At 42.1% G+C, this 12,901-nt stretch overlaps 1 protein-coding gene and 1 long non-coding RNA gene across 4 annotated transcripts in view; one reads left to right on the top strand and one right to left on the bottom strand.

The window, feature by feature from the left end:
* The first annotated feature begins 4,811 nt into the window (after nucleotides 1–4,811).
* Nucleotides 4,812–12,901, top strand: part of LOC126998466 (abhydrolase domain-containing protein 2-like) — a 56,908-nt gene continuing 48,818 nt past the window's right edge. Inside the window, exon 1 of the mRNA XM_050860185.1 lies at nucleotides 4,812–5,003. Within this exon, the coding sequence (XP_050716142.1) occupies nucleotides 4,849–5,003 (155 nt within the window). The 5' untranslated portion in view covers nucleotides 4,812–4,848. The remainder of the gene's footprint in view (nucleotides 5,004–12,901) is intronic.
* The window catches only part of LOC126998468 (uncharacterized), a 3,066-nt gene continuing 2,093 nt past the window's right edge, over nucleotides 11,929–12,901 (bottom strand). For 2 of the 3 annotated variants that reach the window (XR_007752888.1, XR_007752889.1), the window contains exons 2-4: nucleotides 12,511–12,580; nucleotides 12,248–12,392; nucleotides 11,929–12,117 (exon numbers count right to left, since the gene is read on the bottom strand). This is a non-coding gene — a long non-coding RNA (uncharacterized LOC126998468). Of the gene's footprint in view, nucleotides 12,123–12,247; nucleotides 12,393–12,510; nucleotides 12,581–12,901 lie in introns of all 3 variants that reach the window. The other variant, XR_007752890.1, reaches the window with a different exon arrangement.

Below are 12,901 nucleotides of genomic sequence, written 5' to 3'. Positions count from 1 at the left end.
CGAAAATTGCAAAACCAAGCCGAACAAAGTGTAGTAATGCGAGGTGGCTGGCAATTTTGTACTCTAGGAAGAAAGTACTAAACAAATAAGGAGACGAACAAAGGGCAGTATCTAAGGTTTGGAAGTTTCACCTAAAAAGGATGACAGTCTGTAAGAACCCTGGGAAGACTTTCCTCAGAGTGTGCCTCCTCGCTCCCCAAGGATTGACTTTCTGTGGTTATATCAGGTCTGTCTTGAGAGATGAACCTCTACACACTGAGTACCTTTGCTTTGCTCCTCAAGGTGTGTGTAGCCTCACTGCGAGCATCACCAGCCCGCTCAGGCCCGATTCTTTCCGTTGACTAGGAGTGGTTACTGTCCCCCCTTGGGCAAGGGGGATGGGGTGTGTGGTGTGTGAGGTCCTGGCAGTACCCAGAGATCGACGATAAAGAGCACTTGCTCATGTCGGGAGGGTACCTGCTGGCGATTACGAGTTCAACACGTGAGCAGGCCGTGGTGAATTACACACACACACACACACACACACACACACACACACACTGCAAAATGTTTAATAAGACTTCCCCATCTGACATTTAAATAATGAAAAATTATATCACTTAATTGTTGTTAATTATTGTGATTGGCTAAAAAACCTTCGTGACCTCCACCATCACTAACAGGAGCCACACACCAAGTTAATCATCTTTATAGTTAGCGGCTGATGAGTCAGATGAGGAAACAATTCTCCACTTAAGTAATCAATGAAACGATGTCTATTAATTAAGGCTTGGAGGCGTCCCCGTCCTGCCACCAGCTATGAAAAAGAAAAATAACTGTACCTCGTCTTTCGTGACCACAACCAGCGCTTCAAGTCACGCACGGAGGACGCAAGACTCCCTCCCACGCCCAGACCGCAGCACCGCATTGCCTCCCCCGCGCTGCACGCAAACACATGCACGCACACCTCCAATAGACCAAAACTTACTTTGATCTTGCAATAGACATGCTAAAACGAGCCTACGCTACGCTCGGGAAGTTTCACTGCTGGAATGACACTTGCACGTTACATAGATAGTGACTGGCGAGACTTTCCACACCGTCAAACCGTTATGTAAGGTTATAGTCAAAACACTCGCTGACAGTAAAATGCAACCTGAGTTATGTCATCTTCGTGTCTAAGTAACGGTTGCAGCAAAGAGAAAGCGAACGAAAGTGAGAGAGGAGGAGCGGTGGGAAAATGCTCCAAAGTTTAAGTTAGTAATAATAGTAGTGGTAGTAGTAGTAGCAGTAGTACCTAGTAGTAGTAGTAGTAGCAATAGAAGTAGTAGTAGTAGTAGTAGTAGTAGTAGTAGTAGTAGTAGTATATAGTAGTAAGGCTAGTAGTAGTAATAGCAGATAAAGTGATATATCGTTGCAACATAGCTGCACAGGTGGATAAAACCACAGGTAGATCACAAGAGAAAGTAGCTACGCATTGAACATCTGGAGGAGAATTTCTGGAGTATGTTCTTTCGCTCCTCCAAAGTGTTTTTTTTTTTTTTTTTTTTGGGGGGGGGGGGGGGGGGTGGCGACTTCACTCAGCTCCTAGGGCAAGTCTCTTAAATTTGAAAATAGACCACTTATCCCTCTCTTTAATTAACACACTCCGGTCTCTTTTTTTTAATTTTTGCTGCCTATGACGAACGGGAATTACGTGTCGCGTATCATAATAACCCCGGCGCCGTTTACGTTATCCTTCATTTTCATAATTTTGCTCCATGACTTTTCTTCAGCCAAAATACTTGGTAAGGACTTCTCTTCCTCTGTAGTGTCATCATCAAAACACTCGTAAAATAATCTACACTTTCACCTTCATCATCGTTTTGGTCATGTTGTTCTTCTTCCTCCTGTTCTAGTTCTTCTCGTTCTTGTTCTCTTTCTTCATCTTCTTTTTTCTTCTTCCGCTTTTTGTTCTTCTTGCTTTTTTTCTTTTTTTCCCTTTTTATATATGACTTTTCTTCAGCAAAAATACTTGGTAAAGACTTCTCTTCCTCTATTCACTGGCTCAACTAATTCGTCTTGAAGAGGGACTGAAAATTCTATTCTTTTTTCTTATTCAGATGTTCTTTTTCTTATTAATTTATCACCCTTGTCTTCCATGTTAATATCCTCGGTTAACATACTCGAGGCAGCTCTACTGATGATATTTTCCTTAGTAAGTGTTTTCCTTCCCATTCTTCCACTCTTCTCTACTATCTTCTATAGGAGCAGTGCTGGGAGTTTTTTTTTTTTTTTTATCCTCTGAGCTGTTTCCTTTACTGTAAAAAGAAAGAAAGAAAAAACAGCGCCACCCGAGCGAAGGGTCTATCCTACCTATAGTTTTCTCTTCCTCACAGCCCCGAACTGAACAACGACGGCTTTTGCAGATTCGAGGAAGTTTAGCTTCTCAGGTCACACCGAAAGTTAGTTGTATCTTAACGCTTGGAAGTAATGCGACGCTCCCTGATGCATTTAATTAATTAGAACATGGTAGAGAAGAATGAATAGAAGAAGAACAAGAACAAGAAGAAAAGAAAAAGAAGAAGAAAGAGAACAAGAACGATAACTAGAACAGGAGGCAGAAGAACAACAAGAACAAAAAGAAAGTGATGATGATGAAGGTGAAAGTGAAGATCATTTTACGAGTGTTTTGATGATGACACTGAAGATCAAAAAGAAGAAAACACACACACACACACACACACACACACACACACACACACACACCTGATTGTCCTACCTCACTCCACTTGTTTAATTAATCAGTGGAGGGTCAAGCTAAGCGGGGGTGCAGTCAAGTCAGATCAAGGAAACGGGATGTATCCAGACACGTGCCGCCCCTTCCCCTCGGACCCCTCCCCTCAACCATGCGTGTGTCTGCCTTGCCCTGAGGTCCATTGGCGATCCCCGTAACCTCGTTGATCCTACTTTCCTTCCTCGGGGACTTCAGAGGTCATTAAAGTAACTGACAAAGCTTTCTGGAGTCCTCTGGGGCGCTTGGCTGATGATGCACCTCGTTGGACTTCGAGCCACTCCCTAATTCCTACCCTTTCTCTCTTCTTTTATTCATACATTGGCCCATAAGTAATTCAGACTGAGACTTATTTGTTATTTCCTTCTTTCTTTTCTTATTAAGCTGTTTTTATCTCTTTCTTTTTCTAATTTATCTGTCTTCCTTTTCTTTATCTTTCCCTACTTCCTCTGTTCATTGGTGTGTTTTTCTTTTCTTGTTCAGATATTTTCCTTTTCTCTACTTTTTTTCCCCCACATCTTTCCCCCTTCCTTCCTTCCTGTATTAATTAATTCCTTTGCTCATAATTAATTTCCCTTGTACAGGGACCAAGAATGATAAGAATGCCTAGTGTTTTTCCCTTTTCCTTTTCTTTCTACCTTTCTTTCCTTTATTTTTTTCCAACAACTTTCTCTTACTTCCTCTTTTCCTCTATTCATTGGCTCGTAACTGATTTGTCTTGTATAAGGACTAAGAATTATAGGAATGTCTATTGTGCTTTCTTTTCCTTTTCTTTTCTACTTTTTTTTCCCACAACTTTTTCTTACTTCTTCTCTTCCTCTATTCACTGGGAAACTGCAAGAGGCCGGGTGGCCTACACAGGGCAGCTCCAGAATCCCCCCCACTACTCACGATGGGTGAGGTGTAGTTACAGGGGTTACAGGTAGAGGCTTGATCTTCGTTATACCGGCGGTACTAGGCACGCCCCAGTACCCTGTCACCTTACTGCACCCACACCTCACTGCCACCTGTCGTCCTCGTCCATATAGCTATCCAGTCTACTCTTAAAACAAGCTATCGTCCCTGCACTAACTATGTGATTGCTGAGTCTATTAGGAATGTCTAGTGTGCTTTCTTTTCCTTTTCTTTTCTACTTTCCTTTATTTTTTTCCCACAACTTTCTCTTACTTCCTCTATTCATTGGCTCATAACTAATTTGTCTTGTAAAAGGATTAAGAATGGTAGGAATGTCTAGTGTGCTTTCTTTTCCTTTTCTTTTCTACTTTTCTTTATTTTTTCCCACAACTTTCTCTTACTTCCTCTCTTCCTCTATTCATTGTATTGCATTCCTTAGTATGCCTTCTTTTTCTTATTCAGTTATTTTCCTTTTCTAATTTTTCCCCTACTATCCTTTTCTTATGTAGTTGTTCTTCTTTTCTTTATTTTTTTCCTTTCTTCCTCTTTTCATTGGCTAGTAACTAATTTGTCTTGAAGAGAAACTGGGAAAATGTTTTGTTTTAATTTTTCCTTTTCTTATGCAGGTGTTTTTCTTTCCCTTTTCTTAATTAGTTATTTTCCTCCTCTTAATTTTTTTCCTTCTTGTTATTATTATTGTTTTTGTGCTTGTTTCTTGTTCTTATTTTATTATTATTCTCTTTCGTCTTCTTACCCATCATTTTCCTCTTCCTCCTCCTCTTCTTCTTCTTCTTCATCCTCAATAAGACCTTTTCATTTATCCATAATAAGAGCATACAGTTCAGATACACGTGGTCTCACCTCCGTCATATTACCTCTTGAACCTGTAGTAGAGGATAAAGAACACAAAATGGCAGCGACAATGACCTAACATGAGCAAAAATACAATACCACATGTACAGTAACAACAGGGAGGCATGCAGAAGAGGGCAAAGGTGGGTGCTAAAGCAGAAAAGGGGGAGGAGGAGGGAGGGAGCGAAGGTTGGCAGGGGCGGCGGCGGCGAGGGTGGCGGTCAATGACGTCACCAGAGAGAGAGAGAGAGAGAGAGAGAGAGAGAGAGAGAGAGAGAGAGAGAGAGACCCAGACCCAGACCACCAGAGACTAGACCCCCCAGTGTAACCGCGGCCTTCACATAGGGAGGATGTCGGCCGTTATAGTGTTCGCCGTCTTTCTTCTCATCTGCACCATCCTCAAGTTCCTCAATGTGACCAGCCCGCCGCGAGCCCCCAGACTGATGGGCAGCGACGCCAAGTTCCTGGAGCTGGTCTTGAAGTACTGTCCACACCTCAATGAGACGTAAGTACAGGCAAAACAGAAATTGAGGGGAGGAAGGAGGGAGGAACACTGGAACACACACACACACACACACACACAACACCTCTTTCTCTTTTCCTTCCTTTCCTTTACTACAGACACTACTAAAAAAAGTAGAGGCAGTACAGAAATAGAAAATAGAGGCTTAGACACAAAGTAGACAGTCAAAACAGAAATTAAGGGAGGGATGGAGGGAAGAACACACACACACACACACACAACACCTCTTTCTCTTTTCCTTCCTTTCCTTTACTACAGACACTAGGTAGAGGCAATACAGAAATATAAAATAGAGGCTCAGATACAAAGTAGACGGTCAAAACAGAAATTGAGGGAGGGATGGAGGGAAGAACACACACACACACAACACCTCTTTCTCTTTTCCTTCCTTTCCTTTACTACAGACACTAGGTAGAGGCAGTACAGAAATATAAAATAGAGGCTCAGATACAAAGTAGACGGTCAGAACAGAAATTGAGGGATGGATGGAGGGAAGAACACACACACACACACACACACACACACACACCTACCTACCTCTTTCTCTTTTCCTTCCTTTCCTTCATTACAGACACAAGGTAGAGGCAAAACATAAATTAGAGGCACAGAAATAGAAAATAGAGGCTCAGAAACAAAGTAGACAGCCAAAACAAATTGTAGGAGGGAGGGAGGGGGGAACACACACACACACACACACACCTCTTTCTCTTTCCTTCCTTTCCCTCCCTACAGTCAGACAGCCGATCCGATAAAACACCCTTTGATCACTGTAGTACATCGGCAGGCAGAATAAACACACATACACACAAGGACTGTTAAAATAGGACCCACATACGGAATTCTTGTCAAACCAACACACACACGTACACACACCTCCCCCTTCCTTCCTATCCTTCCTCCCTCTCTTTCCATTATCCCATTAGGTCACCACATCAGTAAACACCATAAAACACAAGCACACACAAGGAAACACCAAAAGAAGAGACGGGGAGGAGCCACAAAACACGAAACTCCACATTACCAACCTAGCAGAAACACACACACACGACCATATTATTGACATTTTAGCAAGTTTCCACGCCCTCCCCGTCACCCATACCCCTCATATATATACGTCTATCATGTAACTACCCTGGACTGGCCTATAGAAGTGTGTGTGTTGAGTAGAAACGTAGAAAATGAACCGTAATGAGAAAGGTGGACGGCGCTGGTGGGTGTGTGCTCCGCGTTGCCATGTTGTTGATTTAGTGATGTAATACTTACCGATAGAGCCGGGTGGGTGGGTACACATGATACTGGATGGGAAATGTAGTTATAGTAGGAGGATATGTTAGTGGAAGGGGAAAGAGGGAGTGTTAGTGGGTGAGTGGATGCTGGTGTTGTTGTTGCTGTTTCTGCTGCTGCTGCTGCTCTAGATCAATGATAGTGTGGAGAGGACGGGGAGAGGAGACAGGGAGGGATGCATTCACCACCTGCCTGTCTCTCACTCTCACTCTGTCCCTGCTGTTCCTATACGATACCACACTACTCCCGCCCCTACTACTACTACTACTACTACTACTACTACTACTACTATTACTATTGCTACTATTATACATGGGCTTAGCATACAGCACTGATTTTAAAAGCAATAACCATTCCCAAGCATTACTACTACTACTACTACTACTACTTATACCATCAAATCACATCTTTACTAATTCTGCTACCTTCACTTAGTGTAGATCACCACCTTCAAAATATAGTCTTACCTTTATTCCTAATTATAACACAGATCACCACTACCTACCCTTGAAAAGTAATCTTCATATCCTCACAAATTGATATCACCTTTTTTTCATCACAAGCATAAACGTATATTCCTTTACCTGACTAAATCTAAACCTAACTTATGCTTTTACTAGTACCAGTAACCTAAACTTAATTCTCAAACTAGCCATCAAACCAGTCAAATTAGCCATCTTAAATCAATAATCACACCTTAAAAACTGTTACCACCTACACAACTGAACTGTCATAATAGTCAGCAACTGCCAAGGATAGTGTTGAGTGGTAGGCTTCTTTGGGTAGGTCTGCCACTCCACCACGCACTCAACCTTCACTGATTACTCACACCACACGCCATCATGAATCATCTTTTGGCCACTCGTTTCTAACTTTCTTTAGAGGAGCAGTGATTGACGGGCTTTTTATTGATTTATTTTTTTGTCCTTGAGCTGCTTCCTTTACTGTACAAAAAAATACCTCGACTGTTTTTGCACCACCGTTACTAATTTAAAGATGGCTGTAATGCTGGAAATTCCCTTTTTATTTTTATTAACCAGCAATTGCATGAGAACTACCCAATGGTTGTTCTTACTATAGTATATGGACTCTAGCGTGCGCTCACACTAAACTATACTTCCACGTGTGTCAAATTGTATATACCAAAAAGATTACATGTTTAGTATCCTCAAGTTTGACAGCTCCTAGAAACACCATACAAGACGGTTATAATTATATTGGCAGTTGGTATTTCGCCCATTAATCACCACCATCGTTACTGCCAATCGTTTTTCATCCTCATTCACCACCACTACCATCTTCACCAGTCACCACCACCATCAACCAGTACCATCTTCACCACCACCACTACCATCTGCACCACCACCACTACCATCTTCACTACCACCATCATCAACAACTACCATCCTTACCATCGCCATCTGCTAGTTTCATGTTTACGCCTGATATCAACATTTCCATCTTGCAACACTCTCTCTCTCTCTCTCTCTCTCTCTCTCTCTCTCTCTCTCTCCATATCCTCTTATTTCATTGCCTGTATTGTGTGATAGCCTGGTTGGATAATTACTCAGTTCAATTACGGGATGAAAGGGAAGGGAAATGGAGGGAGAGAGAAGAGGGAAAAGGCTTAGGGTCATATTTATAATTAAACATTTCGGCGCCCAAACATATAGAAATAATCAGGCTTCCGTAGGAGTTGTGGGTATTTCCATGGGTAGTTTTATAAGCGTGGTGGTAATTTGATAAAGCCTCTACCGTGAACTTGAAAAATTATGAGAGTGCGTCTAACTTCCATTGATTTTTTTACTATTGAAATATTTGATGTGAGAGCAGGCGTTTAACCGACTGCCATAATAAAGTGTGTGTGTGTGTGTGTGTACAAGGTAGGCTGTTCGTATTAGTAATTTGAGTATTGGTAACAGTGTATGCCGCTGCGTCATCTCTTGGCTAATGATTGTTGACTGTGATTGACTTGTATAGTGTTACCAGTTCGATAGCATTGGAAGGGGAGGGAGATAAGGGTGGCAAGAGGGTATTAAGTCACTGGTTGGAGTGTTGTTATTCATTATGGCAGTATCGTTATTAATTATTACGGTATTGGTCTTAAAAAAAGTAGTAGTGGTTGTGGTATTGTCATTACTGATTGTAGAATTGTTGTTAACGGTAGTAGTAGTAGTAGTGTGTGTGTGTGTGTGTGTGTGTGAAAATTAAAACTGATGTCTCAAGGTATTTCCTCTTACCATCACATCAGCATTATCATTACATCATCACCAGCAACATTATCATTACATCATTATTACATTCATCGCTTAACAAAGAAAACCAGTTATATGTTTGTTTTTAGGGAGATATGGAGGGGGGAGGGTAGGGAACGATAAAGCCGACAATACCGGAAGTAAGACGGGGCAGACGTTTTTGTATATTTCAGCACCATGAGGAGGAGGAGGAGGAGGAGGAGAGGAAGAGCCTAGAGTCCGGAGATGTAGACAGATCAATACGCATCTTCCTGAGTGAGACGCGTGACTTTATGTCCTCTTAGATACCTTTATTATTGTCATTATCATTATTTTTTTCTCACGTTCTTTATCACCATCTTGTTACCACGACAGTCACGTCCATGATCACTCTCGACGATGATAACGAACTCCCCAAAACTAGTCAAATATAAACAAGTCCTGAGAGCAGAGTACAAGGGGTGACCGATAGCAGATAACCCTTCGTTAAAGAAGTCTTGAGAACAGAGTACAAGGGGTGACCGATAGCAGATAACCCTTGTAGTAACCCACCGCGAGTGACAAATACTTACCAGACAAAATACTTACCTCATATCAAGCATTACGTGAGCCGTCGAGCACTCCGTAACGAGGGTAAGAAGGGGCAAGGAGCAAGGTACAGATGAGGGGAGGGGAGAAGGCAGCGGGTGAGTGAGTGGGGGTTACCGACACTTAGAGAGGCAGATAAGGAATGAAGCAACACGCACGCACAGCACTCGCCCTTCTTCCTTTGCACTGGCTGGTCACTAGGAGGAAAAGAAAACCTATTACGTGGTTGACTAGTTTTGGGGAGGGAAAAATAATCTTGTATTGACTTATGTGGTAGTTGTAGTAGTAGTATTGGTAGTAGTAGTAGGTTAACAGAATTAGCCAGGAAATCAGACTTATTATTATTGTTATTATCAGCAATGGCAACGCATCTGGACTCTTTTATCAAGGTTGAAAGGTTGAAAGACAAAGGTTCCGTGATCATCTCAAAAGGTGGAGGAGGAGGAGGGTGGTTTGGGGGGAGTGGGGCTGAAGAGTGGAGAGACATGAAGAGGAGGAGCTGGGTGGTGGAGGTGTAAAAAGGAGGAGGAGGAGGCGAGGAGAGTAAGCAGAAGAAGCAAGGAAGGAGAGAGAAACTTCTGAGAAAGGTTAAAAAAAAAGTGTTGCCATGGAAAGGAGGGAGGAAAGGGAAGGAGAGATATAAATAAACGGAGGAGGAGATGGAGGTGAGGAAACAGGAAAGGAGTGAAAGAAAAAAAGTGTTACCATGGAAAGGAGGAGAAGGAATAGGGAAGAGAAAAAAAGATAGAAAAAAAAGTAAATGTATATGAGATGGAGGAAGGGAGGAAAGGAAACATATGATCATGGAAGAAGAGAGAAAAAAAATATGTAGCGAAGGATTGGAGGAGAGGGGAAAGGGAAGGATAGAAGAGATGAAGGTAGGATGTAGATGGAGAAAAGGAAAAGAGGAATCAGAAAGAACAAGGAAAAAGAGAAAGAAAATAAAGTGTAGAGAAGGAAAAAAAGGGGGGGAAAGAGGAGGAAAGAGATAAAGGAAAAATAAATGGAAAAGGGTAGGAGGGTAGACAAATAGGATCAAGGAAGGAGGAAAAAAAAAGCGTACGTGGAGGGAAGAGGGAAAGATAAAGGAAGGGTATAGATCGAGATGTAAGAAATATATAGATGGATAAGAGAAAAGGAGTAAAGATAACGAACAAGGAAGCGGAAGAGGCGAAGAAGAGCGTTTTAAGTAGGTGGAGAGGAGAGGGGAGAGAAGAAAAGACAGGGTGGGGGTGGGGGGGGTAAGAGGGAGGGTCATTGTAAGACTGGAGTGGTCAGGTCACGCTGTCAGCAAAACACAAGGAGGAGGTCACGTGTTGCCCTGCGTGGGTCAAACATAAGAGACGGGGGGGGGGGGGGGGGGGGTAGGACACGTGGGTTAATTATTTTTGGGTTGGATGGTGGTGGGTTTTGTTATTATTATTATTATTGTTACTGTTATTATCACTTATTATTATTGTTGTTGTTATTGTTAAAGTTTATATTATTCTTGGTCATCCATTACTGCCAAACAGCAACAGCAACTACTACTACTACTGCTGCATAGCACTAAAGCAGAATAAGTAATTTTACGAATACACACACATACACACACACACGTCTTTTCTTACTCAAACTTCTTGTCCTCGTTTTCGCCATTGGCTTTCTCCTCCTCCTCCTCCTATTTATCGCAATTTTTTTTTTTATTAAGGAATAGTATTTTCCTCTTACTGTGTGTGTGTGTGTGTGTGTGTGTGTGTGTCAAAACTCGAGACATTCATGACACGACTTTATCGAGAAACACTTATGTGGTGTCCCAGAGAGAGTTGCTTTCTTCTTCCTTCTCTTTTTCGTCCTCTTCTTCCTCCTCCTCCTCCTCCTTCTATTGACCCAAATCATCGATCATCTGCGTGTTGTGCTTGTTCTTCTTAATTAAGCCACACACACACACACACACACACACACACACACACACACACACTACATATACATTAGTTCTATCTGTGAGTTGAGTGTATAAACGCCTTTCACTATGCACTTCGTATGTCAGAAGGTTAATATACATATCTTCGTTACATACATGATCGTTATACTAAACACCACCAGCACCACTACCAACACTTGACACCGACTTTCCTCTCCACTATTGCCAACAAAAAAATATACCCCCGAGTAGAATGACAATGAACAAAATGATAACGAGCAAAAACACTTCCGACAACCAGATTTTCCTAACCTAATCTACATGCGGGATTTGGGATTGGAGGAAGGAAGAGAGAGAGAGAGAGAGAGAGAGAGAGAGAGAGAGAGAGAGAGAGAGAGAGAGAGAGAGAGAGAGAGAGAGGAAATAGGACTAAAGAGAAGCTGGGAGGAAGGAAAAGAGAAGGGAAGAAAGGAAGTAAGAATTTGGGAAGAAGAGAGAAAGGGTAGCAGGAGAAAAGGGAAAGATTGGAAGGGAGGAAGGACCTATACTAACCTTACATCACCTTACTTAACCTAACCTAACTTGACCTAACCTGTTCTAAAGGGACTATTACACTGGGCAAATTTTTCGTGGATCTTCAGTCAAACCACGATTTCCGCTGGCGTGGTTCTCATTTGTTTCTTGTTATTGTTCCTGATGGTGAGTAATACGCCGTCATTCGAGGAACTCTACCGTAGCTTTGGAAGATCATGGACACGTCAGAAAACCACGGAAATATGAGAACCACGCTAGGGGAAATCGTGGTTTGACTGAAGATCCACGGAAAATTTCCCCAGTCTAATAGCCCCTTAACTTTACCTAGCCTAACCTACTTCACCTAACCTAACCTAACCTTACATAAAAAAATAACCCCTTAACTTTACCTAGCCTAACCTACTTCACCTAACCTAACCTAACCTTACATAAAAAAATAACCCCTTAACTTTACCTAGCCTAACCTACTTCACCTAACCTAACCTAACCTCACCTTACATAAAAAAATAGCCCCTTAACTTTACCTAGCCTAACCTACTTCACCTAACCTAACCTCACCTTACATAAAAAAATAGCCCCTTAACTCTACCTAGCCTAACCTACTTCACCTAACCTCACCTAACCTCACTTTACATTAAAAAATAGCCCCTTAACTTTACCTAGCCTAACCTACTTCACCTAACCTAACCTAACCTTACATAAAGAAATAGCCCCTTAACTTTACCTAGCCTAACCTACTTCACCTAACCTAACCTAACCTCACCTTACATAAAAAAATAGCCCCTTAACTTTACCTAGCCTAACCTACTTCACCTAACCTAACCTAACCTTACATAAAAAAATAGTCCCTTAACTTTACCTAGCCTAACCTACTTCACCTAACCTAACCTAACCTAACCTTACATAAAAAATAGTCCCTAGCCTAACCTACTTCACCTAACCTAACCTCACCTTACATAAAAAAATAGCCCCTTAACTTTACCTAGCCTAACCTACTTCACCTCACTTAACCTAACCTACTATACATTTCAGCGGCGGACAAACGCTGTTTTTCGCAGATATCTCCTCAACGAATCATTGGATCAGTATGATATTTCAACACACTGCCTTTAACACCCGGACCTAATTTATGGCTAATATACCATGTTGCAATATGTGTTATGTTAGGAGCTTACTGAGTGATATAAAGCCTAATCCAGTCATCATATCTAAGGTGTTAAACAGAATCGGACGAGTGTGGTACTCCTCTAGCCCTCCACCAACGCCCTGAACAACCCAAAGCCCACTCCTTCCCTACTCCCCTCGCGCAGTATCCCCCTCCTGGTTGCCCTCTTGAC

Source organism: Eriocheir sinensis, chromosome 14 (assembly GCF_024679095.1).
Source record: "Eriocheir sinensis breed Jianghai 21 chromosome 14, ASM2467909v1, whole genome shotgun sequence".
In the NCBI taxonomy this organism is placed as follows: domain Eukaryota; kingdom Metazoa; phylum Arthropoda; class Malacostraca; order Decapoda; family Varunidae; genus Eriocheir; species Eriocheir sinensis.
Note: the sequence above shows the minus strand (reverse complement) of the source record. Positions and strands in the feature narration are given on the sequence as shown.